We start from the raw sequence: 19,577 nt of genomic DNA on the forward strand, positions 1-19,577 counted from the left end.
TGCTCTGCGGAACCTGATGATATAACTTTGCACACTTTCGTCGTGACGCTGTCTCGTTTCGCGTAGCTGGTCTTGTTGTTCTCTAACAGAATCTTGGGTGGCTACGTTTCGTCGTAGGGCATCGTACAGGTGTCCGTATTCGTTTATTGGTATATTGCGGATAGCCATTGCGGCTTTACCCGTGATTTTCCCGATTTTGATCATTTTTATTAGTAGCGTGGGTTCGCTACACATGGCTCGCAATTCACGTACTTCCGATATCGTCTTCGCCGTTTAATTGCGGAATACATGCTTATAATAAATAAGAATACAAAGCACTTAAACTATCTCATTCACTTATAGTAAATAAGAATACAAAACACTTAGCAGTAGTCAATCTGTTTCGACCATTCGCGGGGAGACGCGATCGCGAGGAAGCACGTCAACGGGAGTCGTAAATTCCCATTACGATTGGATAATCGACGCCACGAAATGATCGATCCCCTGATTTCGTTTGCGATAATAGGGGTGGTTAAATTGATTTTACACTGAATTAACGAATACAATTAATGTTTATTCCAACAACTTCTTGACTAGAAATGTACAATTAATTCGATTGATAGAGTAACGAGGTGTTGTACACGACGCACGCTTAGATGTTGAAGGTTCAAAAAACGTATAAAGACTAACTTTCTGTAACGATGATGCAGCGGAGGACACTTGCGATGGGTGCGTCTAATGATGCGAGAAAAGATGATTTGTTAAGACCAAGTTCTTGTTGGGAGAGTGAGGGAAGGACTTCTCTGGTAATAGGTTAATTTTCTGGATTGGTGGTGGAAGAGTGGAGGAAGGGTGTTAACCGCCCCGAGAGAAAGTTGCTAGTGTAAAACATCGTACATGAGAAAGACGAACTTCTCCTATCTTTCCGTAGTAAACAATAACCTTTAGACAGTGACTTAGTGCAGATGTTTGGTTCGGTCTGAAGGACCTTAGAAATTCCTCTAAGATTTATGATCGGCTCTTAAGACTATTGAAGGTACGCAGTGAAGGCGTGCGGACATCTGGTTGCCATCCTGTCCGCGGTGTGTGGCCTGTTCTAGAAAGAATGTCGCACGACGTAACACAATCGTTGTAAAAAACCCATCACGTATTAAATAGCTACCAGCTAACCTTATAAGGCACCATTTCATATTAACTTAATAAAAGTAAGGTAGCAACCTATCCCCATAATACTCGTTTTTACCTCTTTCAGGTATCGCCACCTCCTTCGCAGTATACACTCTGCTTCACAGAAACAGTTGAGTTCCACTCAATTACTTATGATATAAAAATACAAACCACTTAACGTAGCCATCTTTATAAGTACAAGTCACTTAATCTAGAGAAGTAAATTATTATTAATATACATAGCTACACAGTCTAGGCTAGAGGAATCCATCTCAATGTCAATTTAATATAATTATTAAAAATTTACTATAGGTTATATATTACTATTATACCTTGATACTTCAATGTGGATCCACTCCTTACGCTAACGTTATCATAACTATCGCTATATTTACGTTTTTTATCCATTGCTTGCGACATGGCTACAGACTGAACATCATCTTCTGATCATATAACATAAAAATTCATTGGCTTCGTTCACTTGTTTCTTTGAATTACTTTACATTTTTCTAGAATTCCTAACCTCAAATCTAACCCCAATTCGTCTTCTGAATAATCGTCTTCTGAATCACTGTGCAACAAAAGCGCAGATTTCTTCTTTCTCTTGGGTTCTGGTTCATTATCTTTCTCATTATCTACTGTGATAGTAAGACGGCCATCAGACGTAATCTTAAATTCACGATCTTTCCGTTTTATAGCTGCTATTTTTGAATTAATAGCGACTATAGGTTGCGTCGCTAAAAAAGTATTTTGTAAATCTAATTCCAACTTCGACTAATCGAATTTTGAAAAATATCTAGACTTACTTGATATATTTCGAGCAGCCGCACGATCAACGAGATCAACGATCTCTTCATTCTCATGAATCCAGGCTTCCTTTCGCGATGTTCTTTTCTTCCTTTTCCTTGACTCTTCATTGCCCATATCTTCATCGAACTCATCATCGCTATCCGCCAATATTTCTTCAATACTGAATTTTAATAAAGATTGTAGAGTTGTTTCGGTTTAAGAAAAATTCCGTTTAAAGGAAAATACAAAGTTACCTTTTAGGTTTTCTCTTTGCATTGAATTCAGCATCCTCGTCATTTTCTTGTTTTTTCAATTTCCTCAATTCTTTTTTCTTTTTCTTCGCTTCTTCTGCCTTATTCATATTTTTTAATCTCTTACGTAACATCGCATTGGAAGCTGGAATCATGCCAAAAATTGTTTCCATTCCGTATTCTCTTATTAACTTTACCAGAATATCGTACTTTTTGTCTGAAATGCGTATGGCAGTCATCGTTCATTGCACATAAAGCGCCTATCTGCAAATTCACTTATTCGTTTTTTTATTGAGATATACGGGATTTTTTTACTACCTGTTATTATTATTAATTAAACGCCTTTGTTACTAATCAACAATTTTAAATTCGAGGCAACAATATGAGATGGCATCACAGTAATATATATTTTGATATATGACAATGCAGCTTCTGCAATTTCTCTTGTCAGACTTGTAATTTATTTTTATACGAAATGTTTATTTTGACTTTAGTTTGAAATAAACTGTACCGTTGTAATGATAAGTGATAGAAGAAAGTGCCAGCAAGGATGCGGTACAATACTTTTGTATATTTTCTATCGCACCACTCAAACCAACCATGAGCATATTAACATAATCTTTAAGATGTGTAGGATTTCCTAAAAATTTCTCGGCAATAATGTTTAAAAGTTGATATGCAGAAGTTCGATATTTCGCATTTAAGTCTTTTAAACTCATTATTGCTTCGGGCACAATGGCTTCGAAGAACTTAGTTTTCTCAAGTTGTGGATGAATTTTTATGAGATGAATTAAGCATTTTAATCGTACCTAATTAAAAAATGAGTAAGGCTTATTTGTTAAAATTTTCATAAGAAATTGATATTATAGAACAACGTTTGTAAAATTAGCACATACTCCTCTGCTTGGCTTGCGACTTCAGTAGCAGAGGATTATTATTATTAATAATTTTTGTATCTCGAACTACAAACTCTTTACACGTTTCCTTCCCACTGCCACATATCTCTTCTAAAAACCTGAAAGAACATACAAATAAAAAATAATTTTTGTTTTTGCAGAAAAGATAGTTAAAATATTTAATTCCAAATATATTAAAAAGTTACCTATACGCTTTCTTCTGTTCCTTGGTTTTAGAAATTTCTTTAAGAAGTGGTACACACATATCGTAAAACGTCCTTAATCTATTAATGTCAGTATGATTAATAAATAATCTTATTATATCGTGAATACTTTCTTTGAAAAAATCGTCGATATCAGGTTCTTTCAACTTAAATAACGCACGATCGAATAATTCGTGTACCAATTCTTTATCCGTAATTGTAAGATACACCTGTAATTGTACAAAATATTAGTTAATCTCTTTAAAGAAAGTTACTCCTTCTATTCACAAATTACTCTTATTGTATCAAACGTGGCGAAGCGTTGTCCTTCTTCGTCAGTTCCAAGTGGCTTAGTAGTGTATAGATTTAGAAACAATGGTAAATAATTCTTTGCAAATCTAGCTAGTTCGTGTATATCTTCTTTTTTGTCGCCTTCGACTGCTTTCGTTATTAATCTTCGTAAGGCAGACGTTATCGACGTCCTTAAATTCCTTCTTTCATTTAAATTTGTTCCTAACAGTTTAGATATATTCTAAACAAGATAAAAGTTATCTCATGGATACTTGATACTATATTTTTTATATTTATCTCTGTTATATACCTTGAAATTATCTTTCACATCAGTAGCGTTGTTGCATATACTTGGTAAAATAGCCCAGACTTGGTAAACGAGAAATTCGTAAGTTTTCCTGCGTACAGGTGCTCGGTTGCTTTTTTTCTAAAATTGAGTATAATTATCATTCAAAATATCAATATAAGATAATTTATACTCTTATAATAAAGATAGATTACAATACTTACTCGCACAATGCAACGATAGGTAGCAATGCTTCCGTGAAGAAAGTATGTGACCCACCTAGCATACAATCTTTCAATAATGGTAGTAGCCAAGTTATTTTTAAATTAATCGCATTGTGTGATACCTATAGAATAGTGATTTATATTACTGTAATTATAAAATAAAGTTTTTCTTTCTAAGCATAATCCGGTTCATATAGAATTACTTGCCTTTAATGGAATCAAATTTAATACTGTCTCCGGTCCTAGCACTCTTATCGCAGCTCCAATAGCGTACTCAGCGTCATTTTTCCACGCAAAATTGTAAGAATCACGTAACTCAGCAAGACTTTTTAATATCTCTATTAATTGCGGACTTCTCGCTTTACCAGTTGCCTGTAATAAAAGGAAACGTTGAATTGTACAACATTGACAAATGGGTAAGAAGCAGAAAATCGATATTACCTGAAACAGTAGGGCTATTAAATGAAGAATATGATACCAAGCTTCCAAATATTGATAACCTAATGCTTGATGGATCATAAAAGTTATCTGATTGATAGTGTCCTTATATCTAAAAGTATGATATAAATGATGAAATATAAATTATAGATACGAAAAATAATAATTAAATCTTATCTTACGTTTTCATTGATTCTTCGGTTTCACATATTTTACCGACACAATTCCGTAATAAAATTTTTATCGTGTGCGAAGAACCAGATATAACTTCCGATTTGTTATTTTATGAAATAAAATTATAGTTGTTATTTCGTGCAAGCGTTGCCAGAGTCACCTTGCTACTGTTGCATTGAAAAATCTGACCCAAATCTAAACCCAATACATTGATGATACTCGCTCTTAATTGAGTTATAACAGATACTTTTCGCAGCCTCGCATATGCAGTTGCGCTCGGGCTGCTTCGAGTTTTCTCATAGTTATAAAGTTATAAACATTTACTCGCATTTTTCTTCTTTTTTCTAAAGATAAAAATGAATCAATTCAATGCGTATCTTCGATTTAAATCAAAATTCATGGTATCATTATTTACCTTTTGTTTAATGCTGCTCTTGACAAAGGTACATAAGCATATGGATTTGGTTTTCCTTTCCTTTTAACATCACCTCCAGCCTTTGATGCTTTATATTCCGCTCCTGGTATACATTCTGTTCTTGACTTTTTCAATGGTCGATGTATTCCAGACCCTCCTGCTACGGATACCAAAATTGTTATTAAACAACAGACCAAAATTTACTATAGGTTATATATTACTATTATACCTCGATACTTTAATGTGGATCCACTCCTTACGCTGACGTTATTATAACTATCGTTATATTTACGTTTTTTATCCATTGCTTGCGACATGGCTACAGACCGAACATCATCTTCTGATCATGTAACATAAAAATTCATTGGCTTCGTTCACTTGTTTCTTTGAATTACTTTACATTTTTCTTGTCACGTCCCGCGCTGCGCACGCGCCGTAACGTAGGCTAAAACTATCAATAGCGCGAGTGAGCGTTCTAATTTGAAATTTAAATAAATTTTAACAATTTGTATAAACTAAATTCGAACCTCACAACCCCCACGGAATAACCCGTCACATGACAACCCCTCCACGGTAGACCTAAATATAAATAAGCGTAGCGGCATAGAAGAAGCGGTAATAATTCCTTAGTTTTAGAGTAGTTAATTCCTCAGTTTTGTGTGATTAGTTCCTCAGTTCTTGGTGATTAATTCCTTGGTTCTTGGCGATTAGTTCTCATTTCCTGGCAAGCAATTTCTTGTTCATAGCGATTAATTCTTAATTCCTCTAGCTCTTAATTTCTCAATTCCTTTGTTTTTTTAATTCTTCAGTTCCTTAGTTTTCAGCTCTTAATTCCTTTAGCTCTTAGTTTTTGCTCTCAGCTTTTAGATTCTCTAGTCCTTTAGTTCGTTAGCTTTTAGTTCTTTGTTTTATTAGTTTTCAATTCTTGTTAGTCTTGTTAATCGACGCGTTTGTATTTGTCAATTTGTAAACTATCGAAAATCTATCGAAATTAAAATCTTGTAATTAATAAGAGCGAAACGTATTGCGAACGATTGTAACTCCGAGCATTCGAAATTTCAACGACTATTCTGTCAATATCCAATTAGAATACGAATAAACATTTTTTGTGAAGAATATTTGTCTAATAATATAGCAGGATTAAGCGAACATTTATTTTCACCAACTTTAATCCTCTCCCGTGCTAGCACTCCTGCGCATAGCAGGTTAGCCGAAACGTGGAGTTTAATTTCAAATCGCATTATATAACAGACAATACTACAATTTAGTCTAAATTCAAAAATTAACGGCAACGCAACCAAAACGAGCCAGACAAAACGTAACATTCTACAATTCCTAACCCCAAATCTAACCCCAATTCTTACCACAATCGTCTTCTGAATCACTGCACAAAAGTGCAGATTTCTTCTTTCTCTTGCGTTCTGGTTCATCTTTTTCTACTGTGACAATATGTCGGCCATCAGACGTAGTCTTAAATTCACGATCTTTCCGCCTTATAGCCGCTATTTTTGAATTAATAGCGACTATAGGTTGCGTTGCTTAAAAATTATTTTGTACATCGACTAATCGAATTGAGAAAAATAACTAGACTTACTTGATATATTTCGAGCAGCCGCAGGATCAACGAGATCAACGATCTCTTCATGCTCATGAATCCAGGCTTGCAGTCATTTTGGCAGTGTTATGGCACTGCCGTGTGAAAAGGGACTGAGCGTTTCGTCCCGGGACTATCGGTGGACTCGTCAGTAAGGCTATGCCCTGTAGTCTCTGCCTTAGACGTAGAGGGAATCTAGCTAGGTGCGGTATTTGTATCATGCCTCCTATATTCGACCGCTAGCGAGATAGACAGACTCGTTGTCGTCGTAGCGGCCCTCTGGTGTTGACGGTTGGTACCCGGATCGCCCTAGAGGTGTTACGACCGTGTTGATGCCTCGACCTGTCGGAGTCCTGTTGGTACCGATCCGCCACAAATCCCTTGAATAGCATTATGTCTTTTTAAATTTTTCTTAAGGCGCTTCGTCTCCGCCGCAATGTACTGATCTGTTCAGCGTGGGCCATGTGTTAGTTTAATAGATTGAGCGAGCTTATCTTGAAGAACTGGACGTTGGTCCGGGAATCGGTTACCATTCGTTATTGTGCGGCGTGGGGTCGCGCATATGCTTAGCGAGGGAGGAGTTCCTTTCCGATGGCTACTCGTGTGATTAGGTGATTAAGTAGATAAAATGTTGAATTCACGTGACACTGTATGGTTACTGGTAAGTGCACTTTTCAGTGGCACGTGATCCAGCTCGAAGGACCAGCGAGGACCAGCGAGGAGACGCGATCGCGAGGAAGCGCGTCAACGAGAGTCGTAAATTCTCATTACGATTATAAGAATCGACACCACGAACAGATCGATCCTCTTATTTCTTGTGGGATAATAGGGGTAATTGATGATATGGTATAATATAGCGATTGACAGGGTCATAAAATTCATATTTCCAATAACTTAATACACTAAATAGTTACACCTTTACGTATGATATTGTTACGACCGTTCGCGGAGAGACGCGATCGCGAGGAAAATGCGTCAGCGAGAGGCGTAAATTCTCGCTACGATTCGGTTAATCGACGCCGCGAATTAGTCGTTCCCCTGTTTCGGTTAAGATAACAGAGGTGATTGAATGAATATGACACAGTATAGTAAGTTATATTTCACCGTTTATTCTAACAACTTATAACGAAGGCAATTACGCTGGTGCGTATGTACGAGATGAATGAGTGACTGATTTAGGAGTGTGTATACCCGGTTAAAGGATGTTGACCGTTCGAAGGATGTACAATCAGTGATGTTCGGAAACGATGCTGTGGCAAAGGAAAGCTAAGGATGGGTGTGTCCAGCGCACGGGACCATCGGATTTGTTGGTGATGATTTTAGTTAAGAGAGTGAGGGAAATAGGCTTCGTTGTTAATTGGTTAAACGAAGGGTCTTAACCGCTCTCGAGAGAAAGTGGTTCGTGGGAGGAAAGTTGTATCATACGAGAGAAAAACCGACTTTCCCTTGTCTAGCCGTAGTAGACAATGGTCTTTAGAAATTCTTCGGAAACAGACGTTTGTTTGGTTTGAAGGACCCCCACTAGGAAATTCGTGAGATTTATGGAAGATACTTGAGACTATTGAGGGTACGCAGTGAGTATCCGAAGACATCTGGTTGCCATATTGCCCGCGGTGTGTGGCCTGGGCTAGGTAGAAGGTTACGCGACGTAACATCCTCCCCCCGTTGAGAGGGCACCGATGAAGTGATATGGTGTGATGTTGTCAGGTGGATCTCTTGTCAGACTTCGGTGCTGTTGATTGGTTCGGAGTCGTCTGGAGTCGTTCAGCTCGGTAGTGGTACCATCCGCTTGATGCTCCGATCGAGGGTACTCGTCGCCATTCGAACGATAGCCGTGCGTATGATGCCGTCTGCGCCGGGTTGGGCCTTGATGATTCTGCCCAATGGCCATTGCATCGGGGGGACGTTGTCTTCTCTGAGAAGGACGATGGTGCCTTCTCGTATGTCGTGACTGCCCTTGCTCCATTTGTTTTGGATGTGTAGCCCGTTTAGATACTCTCGATTCCACCGGCGCCAGAAATGTTGTTTGAGTTTCTGAATATGCTGCCAGCAGGAGAGACGATTGGATGGCGTGTCCCTGAAATCTCGTTCTCGGAAACTTGTTAGTGAATCTCCGATGAGGAAATGACCGGGAGTGAGAACTAGGAGATCGTTTGGGTCTGAAGATATCGGAGTCAGCGGGCGGGAGTTGAAGATAGACTCGATTTCAATGATGAGAGTATTAAGGTTTTCGAAGCTCGTTACCTACGACACGTCTGAGATGTCGTTTGAAAGACTTCACTGCAGCCTCCCACAACCCGTCGAAGTGAGGTGAGTTGGGAGGGATGAAGCGCCATTCGATCCGTCGGTCGGCTGAAAAGGACTGGACCTGTGCCTTGTGATCATCAGATTGCAGGAGATTTCGGAGCTCTCGTAATTCATTGTTGGCGCCAACGAAGTTGGTACCGTTGTCGGAGTAAATTGTCACACAGAATCCTCGGCGAGCGATGAATCTTCGCAGAGCAGCAATGAAGGCCTCGCTAGTGAGATCGCTGACCAACTTGATGTGGACTGCTTTAACTGCAAGACATACAAAGATTGCTACGTATACCTTGATTTTGCGTCGGTTGCGATCCTTTCGTTCCTTGATGTAAAACGGTCCGCAGTAGTCGATTCCGACGTTGGTAAATGGCCGAGATTCTGTTATCCGTGCAGCTGGAAGGTCGCCCATTATGTAATCCACTGGAGGGGGTGGGGTGATGTGTTGATCCAATGTAGAACGATTGTGGAGTCAGTCCAATAAACGGTTCGAGCAATGTTGCTTCGTAAGGCTTGGAGGACTGTAGTGGCCTGTGACGCGAGAAGGAGTGCTCCACTCAGTTCCAACCTTGGAATGGTTAGTGATTTGAGTGAAGCTACCTTCGACTTCGCAGTGAGGAGACGTGTACAGACATGACCATCCGGCGAAGGTAAACGCATGCTCCATATGCCCTTTCGCTGGCATCACAGAACCCGTGTAACTCAATTTCCGCTGCGGGTTTGATTATCGTTTTACGTGGAAACTTCACGTTATTCAATAATGGCAGCTGTGCGTAATATTTGCTCCATTCCGTGTGCACGCTCTCCATCCGCCTCGTCCTATGACTCTACCGACTATCTACCGAGTATTGATCAGTTACTAACGAGTTATCCGCGAGCGATTATACACTGTCTTAGCGAATCTGTTAGTACGAGCGTCTTTGCGAGCATTATCTGTTCTTATGTATTTAGTCATTTTAAAATATACTGACGGCTTCTATAACGGGCAATCTCGTCTAATAAATTTCACGACCAACCATCCTCTACACACAAGTCCTCTAAATACATAACGACTTTTCAGTTCAATTTGGATCATTGCGTTTAACGCGATCTATTCTCCCGGGTGCGCCATTTTTCTCTAAAAGTTAAATTCCATCCGATGTAACTTGATTAGTCGAACAATTATCAATTTCCATCATTGTATCTTCACGTAAAATAATTTTCTGTTAGCGTCCGCGGTTGTAAAAATAACGATCAGGTATTGGGATATTTATACAATGGAGTACCAATTATAAAAACATTTCTCACAAAATCACTTTACAGTCTTAGTAGGGTTGTGAGGTACAAAAACGACGTTATTCTAAGCAAACGCTACTTATACGCAATGTGGACGTGTTTGACAACTATGAAAACTGTGTGATTCTATTGAGCACAAAACCTTATGAAACTACTATTTGAAAAAACCTGATTGAAAAACTCGATATTATAAATTTTACTAATATAATAATAATAATAAGTAATAACTAAATAAGTAATAATAACGTTGTATTGTTGTATATATATGTGATTAATGTTACAATAATCGTATGTACGTAATATGTCATGTTATATGGATTATGGATCTTTACAATAACTTAACACAATTATTTGTTTACTATATTTACAATTTGATTACTAGAAACTATATAATATGTTTTAAAGTCGGTAATAAAGTTGTATAAATATATGTTTAATGAGTTTTTTATAGAAAGTTCTATATATTATTAACGAAGCTGACTAAGTTCCATATCTAAATTATTTTGTCAATTTTATTATTCGTTATCACATCAAAGCATGTGTTTTTGTAGATCATATTATAATAATGTTTCCATACAGGAATAAAAGCTTCACTAAAACATTCTTATAGAAACGCGCACATTTCTCTTAATTATGCTTATATTCCTTTAAAGTAAAATTAAGTTAAAATTAAAAAGTAAATTAAAAAGTTTATTGTTATTATGAATTAATATTTGTATAATTTACATTATTGTTATTTATAATATAAGTCTACAAGCCACTATAAAAGTCTATTAGTTAATGTTTCTATAGCTTTGTAGAACTTGTAATACGTTGTAATGTAACAGGTTAAAAAGAATTGGTGCAATTTGTACATTATTGTGGTATCATGAATGAGGGGCCTGGGGGGTGTCGTAAATCGCAGACATGTGCATGTGGTCAGAGGGACAGAAAGCGATTTATCCGAAGAGATTGCTGAAAGGATCAGGTAGAATATTCGCGAGTTTCGAGTGCCATGTTAGGACTTGGCATGAGCTGAAGATAGGACTGATTAAAGAATTCTCTAAAAAGATTAATAGTCGGCAAGTACATCAAAGACTTAGAGATACGAAAAAGAGAAGCGACGAAACATGCTTGGCTTATATGTACCGCATGCTTGAAATAGCCAGCCATGTTGATATGGAGGAGGAGGCGAAAGTGGAGTATATTGTAGAAGGATTAGTAGATGAAGAAAACAATAAGTCTACACTATACGGTACTACATCCATTACAGAATTGAGGAAGAGATTAATCATGTACGAGAAACAGAATTATCGCAGAGCAAAATCGATTGTGAAGGTAGCCAAAACTGAAAGGAGCAGGAAGCCCAGTAAATCTGGAGATATGAAGAAGACGAGATGTTACAATTGCGGCGGCGAAGAATATGAGTGTGCAGAGTGCCCGAATAGGTCGGGAGGATCTAAGTGCTTTAAGTGTAGAGAGTACGGACACATCGTATCGAAGTGCGACAACCTGAGCGAGTCCCATAAAGTTGTTTCTAGTATGTGGCAATCGTTGCAGACGAAGCGTGGTAAAGGCGTTAAGATCGGAAATTTTGAATTGAGCGCGCTAATAGATACCGGTAGCGAACTAACTTTAATGAGAGCGGATCAGTATGTGAAAATTGGGGCGTCCAGATTAAGTCAGAAAATTGTTGAATTTCGCGGTATCGGGTCCGGAAGAAATTGTACACTCGAAGAATTTTCGACAGATATTCTGATAGATGATGAGTCGTGCGTTGTAACGATACATGTAGTTTCAGATACTTTGATGCAACACTCGTTGATAATTGGCACATACTTCCTGAATACTACCGAATTAAACATGTCGGAGAAGGGTCAGGAATAAGGTTGTGGGCGTTCGATGAATCTTCATTGGAATCGGCCATCGTCTTGTTATAACGAAGGTACGGTCTATTAATACGAGTATGGATGCTACCGACTCGACAATCAACCGCGGCGGTTGGACACTCGCGATACTAGTGATGTTGGTCGTAGGTTCAATAACGAATCCGCGGTCAACGGGATGATAGGTGTACGTGCTCACAAAATATAAGTCGGACTCTTTGCGAAACCGTGGAATATCCACCGAGCGTACAGACTCTAAGTAATGACTCTCCGTCGCGATGATGCTGCAGAGGAAAACTATGATGGTGTGTGTCTGAGGACACGAGATCATCGGATTCGTCGAGGATATCCTTCGTTCAGAAGGTGAGGGAATTTGGCGTTGCTGCTAATTGGTCAATCTCCATATCGGTGATTAGAAAAGGATGCTAGCCGCCCTCGCGGGAAAGTTGCTAGTGGGAGACACCGTTCGTTGAAAAATAGGTCTCTCCTATCTTCCCGTAGCTGGGACAAAGACTGTTTGTTTGAAGGACTTTAGTCAACTAAATTCTAAGATTTATGACGGGCCCTCAGGCTAGCTGATCACGTACTGTGGAGACGCATCGACATCTGGCAATCATCTTGCTCGAAGAATAGGGTCTGCGTGTGGCGAGCCACGGGACAGAAACCGTTGTAATGTTTACTGTCGCGTGCCGCCACAAATATTTCTTTTAAGGAGAGCTATAGAATTACTCCATACCTTTGTTAGACAAAGCGTTCATCCCGTGACTGCGGCTACGTTCGGCGACTGGCTGTCCCCTCGAGCCCAAGCTCATTATCACAAATCTCAAACAAATACAAATCGGATCGAAAGACGACAATTGTTTAATTATGCCTATGGTAGAATCTAGATTACGGTGTTAGGGGATTATCCCGAAGTTCCAAAGGGGAGGCTTCGATGTCCTTTCATCTCCGACAAGGCCATCCTGACAATCACACGTCCTTGTGTGTAACTAAAATATTGCGTTTTTCCAACATTAGACTCGACGTAACTCATATTATTTACCGTTCAACTAAATGTTCCAAATAAGTCAAGGGTCCATTCCAACAATGAAATTTCGTTCGGAGGTTTGATAACAGAAAAATGAAAGAGAACGAGAATTTGTAGCGTTATAATTTGTATTCAAAGTGCTAGTTGCATCCTGTGGTTTATCAGTCGGGTCGTAATGGCATGATGGACTATTTGCGATTTTGTACCCAGTTGAATCTTGATTTTGTAGATTGCACGACCACACAGAATTTTATTACATTGTCACTGGTAGTGCGTGCGAATATATGGCCAATTTAGATTCGTAACATTGCAGCTGGCAGTGCGTGCGAATGCACGACCGCTTCAGCTTCGTGGCACTGTCGCTGGCAGTGCATGTGAGTACACGACCGCTTCAGCTTCGTGGCATTGGGTTAATGACCCTCAGGGGTCGGGGTACCCATATCGCTTTGGGCACTGTCCTCGCCGCTACTACCAACGTCCAAATCCGCAGGAATGCGACTATCTGGCACTTTCATCAACCTGTCGTGACTGTACTTGTAAGAGCGTTTGCCGTCTAACGTTTTTAGAATATCTGTCTCCCTCAAAATTCTCTGCTATTACAAAATCAAAATTTTGCGTAATATAAAATCACCGACGTTAAATCTAACTATTTTAGCTTTAGTTTTGTCAACTCCATCTTTATCGTACTTGTTGAAAGTTGTGGATCTTTGAGGCCGAAATAATGTTATAGGAACACTAAATTTATACTGAGGATTAATATTAAAATAATGAAATATTTATTTCATGGACGATTCCTTATATATTCATCGATACACACTTGCACGCGTCTCAGCATTTTCTTCTATACCTGACTGTAAACCGACTCTTCGACGACTCTTAACCGACTGAAGAGTTTACATTCATTTGTTTTCGAGACGCTTCGGACACACATACTTCCACACACTGATATTCACATAGAAGTATCTCTACTACGCATTTAACCTAGTCCAGCACAGAAAATTATACATACCTCAACACACCTCCTTAATTTTTTGTGCTGCATATTCATTTCCTTTTATAAGTCAATCAAACTGTTCTTAAAAATAATCTAAAATTTTCAAATTTGTTCCTCCCTAGAGCCTTCGTTAAAATATCAGCTACATTATTTTCTGAATCTATTTTTATAGTGTCAATCTTTTTATTGTCGTATCTTTCGTTCCCAAAATGGAAGTGAACTTCAATGTACTTAGAATTTTTTGTTAAGTTTCCAAATTTTGATATCGCAATCACTCCAGAATTATCTTCGTAAATTTTTATTGGTGTCTCGATCGTTATTTTAAAATCTTTCAACAATTTTCTTACAAATTTAATTTCGCTCACAGCTTCCGATAAAGCTACATACTCGGCGGCTGTTGATGATTTTGTCACGCTACTTTGCTTTCTCGATTTCCAGTAAATTGCGTTTCCGAAAAATCTTATAATAAATCCCGTAGTGGATTTTCTATCTACTTTATCTCCAGCCCAATCAGCATCAACAAAACAATCAATAACTCCAGCATTCAAATTTTTTTTATAAGTTAATTTTAATTTCCTAGTTAAATATAAGCACTTCAAAATTCTCAATGCATATCTATAGTGTGTCTCGTTGTAACTGTTTTGAAATCGACTTAAATAGTTTACACTATAGCTAACGTCTAATCTTGTTCCAGAACTAATATATAATAAAGCTCCTACGAGATTTCTATATCTTATATCGTCTGAAGCTGATTGTGCGGGTTCTAAACTTAAGATTTGTTCCATTGGTATAAAATATAGTTTACTATTTTCTATATTTTATTGCCTTGCTAATGACTATATAACTACTCTGATCCAATTTCATCTCACACTTCTTATTATCGTACTCAATGTTTATTCCTAAGTAAGTCTTTACTTCACCTAAGTCCTTCATCGCAAATTGGTTTGACAATTTGTTTTTAATCTCATCGATTTTTCTTTTGTTTTTTCCACATACTAATAAGTCGTCTACGAATAGAATTAAATATATAACATCATCGCTCTCATACTTCATATACAGACAATAATCACTCTTACTTCTTTGAAATCCTAATCTTTTTATATACTTGTCGAAACATTCATACCAAGCTCTTGAACTTTCACGCAATCCATATAACGCTTTTGATAATTTACATACTCTCCCGCTTTTATCGTCGTAACCTATAGGTTGTTTTACAGATACATCCGTTTTTATAGTTCCGTTTAGGAATGCTGTTTCTACATCCATTTCCATGAAATGCTGTCATCTCCACTTAAAGCTTCTTCATAGGTTTGAGGACTGCCTGCGCTAACTACATTCACATAAATGAAATATGAGCTCGCTTGGCCATATCTTTGAGGTTTCTTTCTTTCCCGTTCTGACCATCCCAAATTATTTTCTGTGTTCTCAAGTTTACTTTCTGATTCGTTACTTAAATTTCTCTCCTCTTTTATTGTGGCCTGCTCGACCTTTTCGTTTAAATCCTTTTCTGTTTCATTGTTTGGTCCATCTTCTCCTTGAAATCCTACTAAATTATCATCTTCACCTATAAATTCTACGTGTCTTGCAATTATAATTTTATTATTAACTAGGATCCTATATCCATTGTTTTCATAACCTACAAGTATCCCAGTATCTGCTTTTTTGTCCCATTTCGAATTTTTTTTAATTTCAGGCATTCTTACGAAAACTCTACTTCCGTACAATCTTAAATTATTTATATTCGGTTTCCTTTTAAAAAATATTTCAAATGGTGTTTTATTTTCATACGTGTTCGTAATGGTTCTATTTTTTAATTGCGCCACAGCTCCAATTACTTTCCGGCCAATATTTAATATTCAGCTTTGAATCATATAATAAGCATCTAGCGGAATTCATAATTGTTCTATTGTAGCGCTCAGCTGTTCCATTTAATTCGTGAACATAAGGTGGGCATGGTTCTACGACAATTCCCTTTGCCCTAGTTAGATTGTACATGTTTTTGTTCATATATTCTTTTCTATTATCGCATCTTATTCTCTTTATCTTCTTTCCAGTAAGATTTTCAACTTTGTTTATGTAATCAAGAAAACAATTGTAAACTTCATCTTTTGATCTCAAAGTATAAATCAATGCGCACTTACTGTAGTCATCTATAAATGTTAAGAAATATTTGGATCCATCAAACCCGGTATTTTTATGAGGTCCATTTAAATCGGTATGTACTAATTCTAAAATCTCTCGTGCTCTACTACTGTTGTTTTGGAAGGGTAAATTGTGCATTTTATTTTGGATACATGTACCACATTTTAATTTTACTTGTTCAAAATTTTCTGGCATTCCCTCAACTATTTTTTTTCCTACACATTGTATCTAAATAATTAAAGTTTATATGCCCTAAGATCCTGTGATATTTTTCTTTATTTGTCATTTTTCCCACAATTGTAGCGTGAGATTATTGCCTTTCAATGTAACTACTTATTTCATATAAACCATTATCTTTGAATGCGATTCCTATCAACTTTCTGTATTTGTTATATATCTTTGAAATATTTCCGCAACATCCCGTCACACCGTAACCTGCGTTCACGGACAGCCGAGGCAAGTCTATTACGACTAAGACAAGTCGCACACTTGTTAGTCGCGAAGCAACTCGGACGCAGAACCTACGCAAAATATCAGCCGGATTCGGTGCCGTTGGAGGAAGCATCAGTTCGGAGGATATCAGAATCCACGAGCTACAATCAACAGAGTGTCACCATCGGGAAGGAATCACCTTCACCACAAGGTACACGATGTAACATCCCGTTGCACCGTAACCGGCGTTAACGAACAGCCGAGGCAAGCCTATCACGACTAAGATAAGTCGCACACTTGGTAGTCACGAAGCACCTCGGACGCCGAACCTACGTAAATTATCAGAGCTATCGTGCGCCAAGCCACCATGCCCCTAACCAGGAAGCACGCATAAAACAATTGAAGCTGGAGCGGGAGGTATCCAAACGGGAAGTGGCGAGATTTCGAACGATCCTTGATAATTATGAGGCAAAGGGATCACTAAACACAGTTCCATTTATGTTAGAAGACTTGGAAGTCGAATACGCAATATGTAAAAAACATCAATGCGACTTAGACGGGATAGACGAGGGTCAGACAGTACAGGAACGACTAGACATTAAATATGAATTTCTGGACTGTAAAGGACGCGCCATCGATATAATTGAGCGAGCCAAGGGACGGAACTCATTGCATGACACCCGCAGTTCATTACCCACACGCAACTTGACGACAACCAAGTTCGCGTCCGCATTATCTCGATCGTCTCACCCAACGCCACAAATCACCTTGAATTTGACAAACTTTAACGAGCCTTTGGACCTGAAGAAAGAGAAGGTCTCACCAGGCGACAACTCGTTTCAAAACCTAATCTCTCCTAATCTGTTACAGAACGTTCATAATTCTTTAACCGTAGTTCACAACCTAGAAAGCAACGGGTTGAGTCCCATCCAGGACAGCAAAGTCAACATTGAGTCGGAACGTACTGTAAAGGTTTCGAAATCCATTATGATCAAACCGTCCAGGGGCAGTTCTTCCTCGGGCAATACTTCCACGATGAGCGTCCAACACAACGTATCGACGTTCAATGATCTATCTTACATCACGTCACCTGTACCACCCAGGATTAGAAACATGGCATCGGACAGCTACTCTCCGAGACCTAACGTAACGACTCCAACTTCGCCACCTCACAGATGCGCCACACCTGCAATTGGGCCTAATCAGAATGATTTACGCATTATTACCACCATGACTAATCACTCAAATGGCATCGGTAATTTACATAACATTCCATCTGATCTCAACGATTCTCTACTGGTTTCACAGAGCGCCACATCGAACAAGTCGCGTACCACAGACTTCTCCCTGAAGCCACTCTTGGCTGCCACGACGTCCCAAGCACGACGCCCAACGCTTCTTCTCTACCAAAGATCATCACCAAGAGAATGCAATTCGGGCGGGTCATCGGGGGGAGGCCAGTCTCCCAACCCACTACAGACATCGTTCACATTTCCAAGGCAGATCATCCCTCAGACAACAGGTACTACCTGTCACATCACGATTCAATCAGGGAAAGGATCAAACCCTCAAAACTCCGCGCTGTGTTTGCTGAATCGTCACCAAGCACCACCAGAGTTCTGTACAACGACACCTCTGTGGAACACCTTTAGAATTTTGGATAATCCCGCAACATTGTAATCTAGAGTCTACTATAGCTACAATTAAACAATTGTAGTTATTCAAACCGATTGTAATTGTTCGCGAGTTGTGATAATGAGCTTGGACTAGAGGCGACAGCCAGTCGCCGAACGTAGCCGCGGTCACGGGATGAACACTTTGTCTAACAAAGGTATGGAGTAATTCTATAGCTCTCCTTAAAAGAAATATTCGTGGCGGCACGCGACAGTAAACATTCCAACGGTTTCTGTCCCGTGGCTCGCCACACGCAGACCCTATTCTTCGAGCAAGATGATTGCCAGATGTCGATGCGTCTCCGCAGTACATGTTCAGCTAGCCTGAGGGCCCGTTATAAATCTTAGGAATTAGTTGACTAAAGTCCTTCAAACAAACAGTCTTTGTCCCAGCTACGGGAAAATAGGAGAGACCTATTTTCAACGAACGGCGTCTCCCACTAGCAACCTTCCCTCGAGGGCGGCTAGCATCTTTTTCTAACCACCGATATGGAGATTGACCAATTAGCAGCAACGCCAAATTCCCCCACTTTCTGAACGAAGGCTTTCCTCGACGAATCCGATGATCTCGTGTCCTCAGACACACCCCATATAGTTTTCCTCTGTGGCATCATCGGGACGGGAAAGTCATTCTCTCTCGCGATCTCATCGACGAAAAGAGTAACCCCTTACAGCCAGTGAATATTGCACGTCCGACTTAGATTTTGTGAGCACGTTCATCTATCATCCCGTCGACCGCGGATTCGTTATTGAACCTAAGATCATTGTCATTAGTTTCTCGAATATCTAATTACCACGGTTACTTGTCCAGTTCTATGATAATCGTATTTGCATTAGTCGAAGTCTTCTCTGTTGCATAACGATACGTGTAATGCAAACGAAGGTTCGTTAACCCTGATTCTAATGTAAACCCGACAAATATAACGTGTAATAACTATAATTCGAATTTGTTAAAACAATGGAAATAAGAGTGGATGGTTGTAATAACGCAAATAAGATTGTGGTGTATTATCGACTAAAGAGCAACCGGTCAGGTCAAACCGATCGGTCGATATCGCGTACCTCGAATAACTCAACGTTCAAGATGGAGGAGATGAAATAACTCGAGTGTTAGATTTAGATGGCACTTTATTTGTACTAGTTGTAGCACTTAACCGAACTAAG

At 38.9% G+C, this 19,577-nt stretch overlaps 3 protein-coding genes across 3 annotated transcripts; all 3 read right to left on the reverse strand.

Annotated features, from left to right (window-relative positions):
* Positions 1-1,675: 1,675 nt before the first annotated feature.
* Positions 1,676-2,419, reverse strand: LOC126876110 (RRP12-like protein). The gene is made up of 2 exons (XM_050639020.1): positions 2,190-2,419; positions 1,676-2,116 (listed from the first exon to the last, which is right to left on the reverse strand). Exons 1-2 carry the CDS (start codon positions 2,357-2,359, stop codon positions 1,921-1,923), a joined length of 366 nt encoding a protein of 121 aa, XP_050494977.1. The 5' UTR covers positions 2,360-2,419; the 3' UTR covers positions 1,676-1,920.
* Positions 2,420-2,665: 246 nt separating this feature from the next.
* Positions 2,666-4,822, reverse strand: LOC126876082 (RRP12-like protein). The gene is made up of 9 exons (XM_050638990.1): positions 4,707-4,822; positions 4,528-4,636; positions 4,294-4,458; positions 4,087-4,208; positions 3,928-4,003; positions 3,581-3,817; positions 3,289-3,515; positions 3,083-3,201; positions 2,666-2,826 (listed from the first exon to the last, which is right to left on the reverse strand). The coding sequence occupies exons 1-9, from the start codon at positions 4,712-4,714 to the stop codon at positions 2,666-2,668; spliced, it is 1,224 nt and encodes a 407-aa protein (XP_050494947.1). The 5' UTR covers positions 4,715-4,822.
* A 200-nt stretch (positions 4,823-5,022) lies between these two features.
* LOC126876111 (RRP12-like protein) lies at positions 5,023-5,495 on the reverse strand. Its single transcript, XM_050639021.1, has 2 exons — positions 5,343-5,495; positions 5,023-5,273 (listed from the first exon to the last, which is right to left on the reverse strand). The coding sequence occupies exons 1-2, from the start codon at positions 5,428-5,430 to the stop codon at positions 5,110-5,112; spliced, it is 252 nt and encodes an 83-aa protein (XP_050494978.1). The 5' UTR covers positions 5,431-5,495; the 3' UTR covers positions 5,023-5,109.
* Positions 5,496-19,577: the final 14,082 nt, after the last annotated feature.

The sequence above is a fragment of the Bombus huntii genome, unplaced genomic scaffold (assembly GCF_024542735.1).
Source record: "Bombus huntii isolate Logan2020A unplaced genomic scaffold, iyBomHunt1.1 ctg00000064.1, whole genome shotgun sequence".
Lineage (NCBI taxonomy): Eukaryota > Metazoa > Arthropoda > Insecta > Hymenoptera > Apidae > Bombus > Bombus huntii.

Coding starts and splice junctions, on each gene's coding strand:
- LOC126876111 (XM_050639021.1), bottom strand. CDS start 5,430: ATGTCGCAAGCAATGGATAAAAAACGTAAATATAACGATAGTTATAAT. Junction 5,274..5,342: donor ATCCACATTAAAGTATCGAG/GTATAATAGTAA, acceptor TGGTATCCGTAG/CAGGAGGGTCTGGAATACAT.
- LOC126876110 (XM_050639020.1), bottom strand. CDS start 2,359: ATGGAAACAATTTTTGGCATGATTCCAGCTTCCAATGCGATGTTACGT. Junction 2,117..2,189: donor GCAAAGAGAAAACCTAAAAG/GTAACTTTGTAT, acceptor ATTAAAATTCAG/TATTGAAGAAATATTGGCGG.
- LOC126876082 (XM_050638990.1), bottom strand. Junction 4,459..4,527: donor TAATAGCCCTACTGTTTCAG/GTAATATCGATT, acceptor CTTTTATTACAG/GCAACTGGTAAAGCGAGAAG. Junction 4,209..4,293: donor TAAATTTGATTCCATTAAAG/GCAAGTAATTCT, acceptor ACTATTCTATAG/GTATCACACAATGCGATTAA.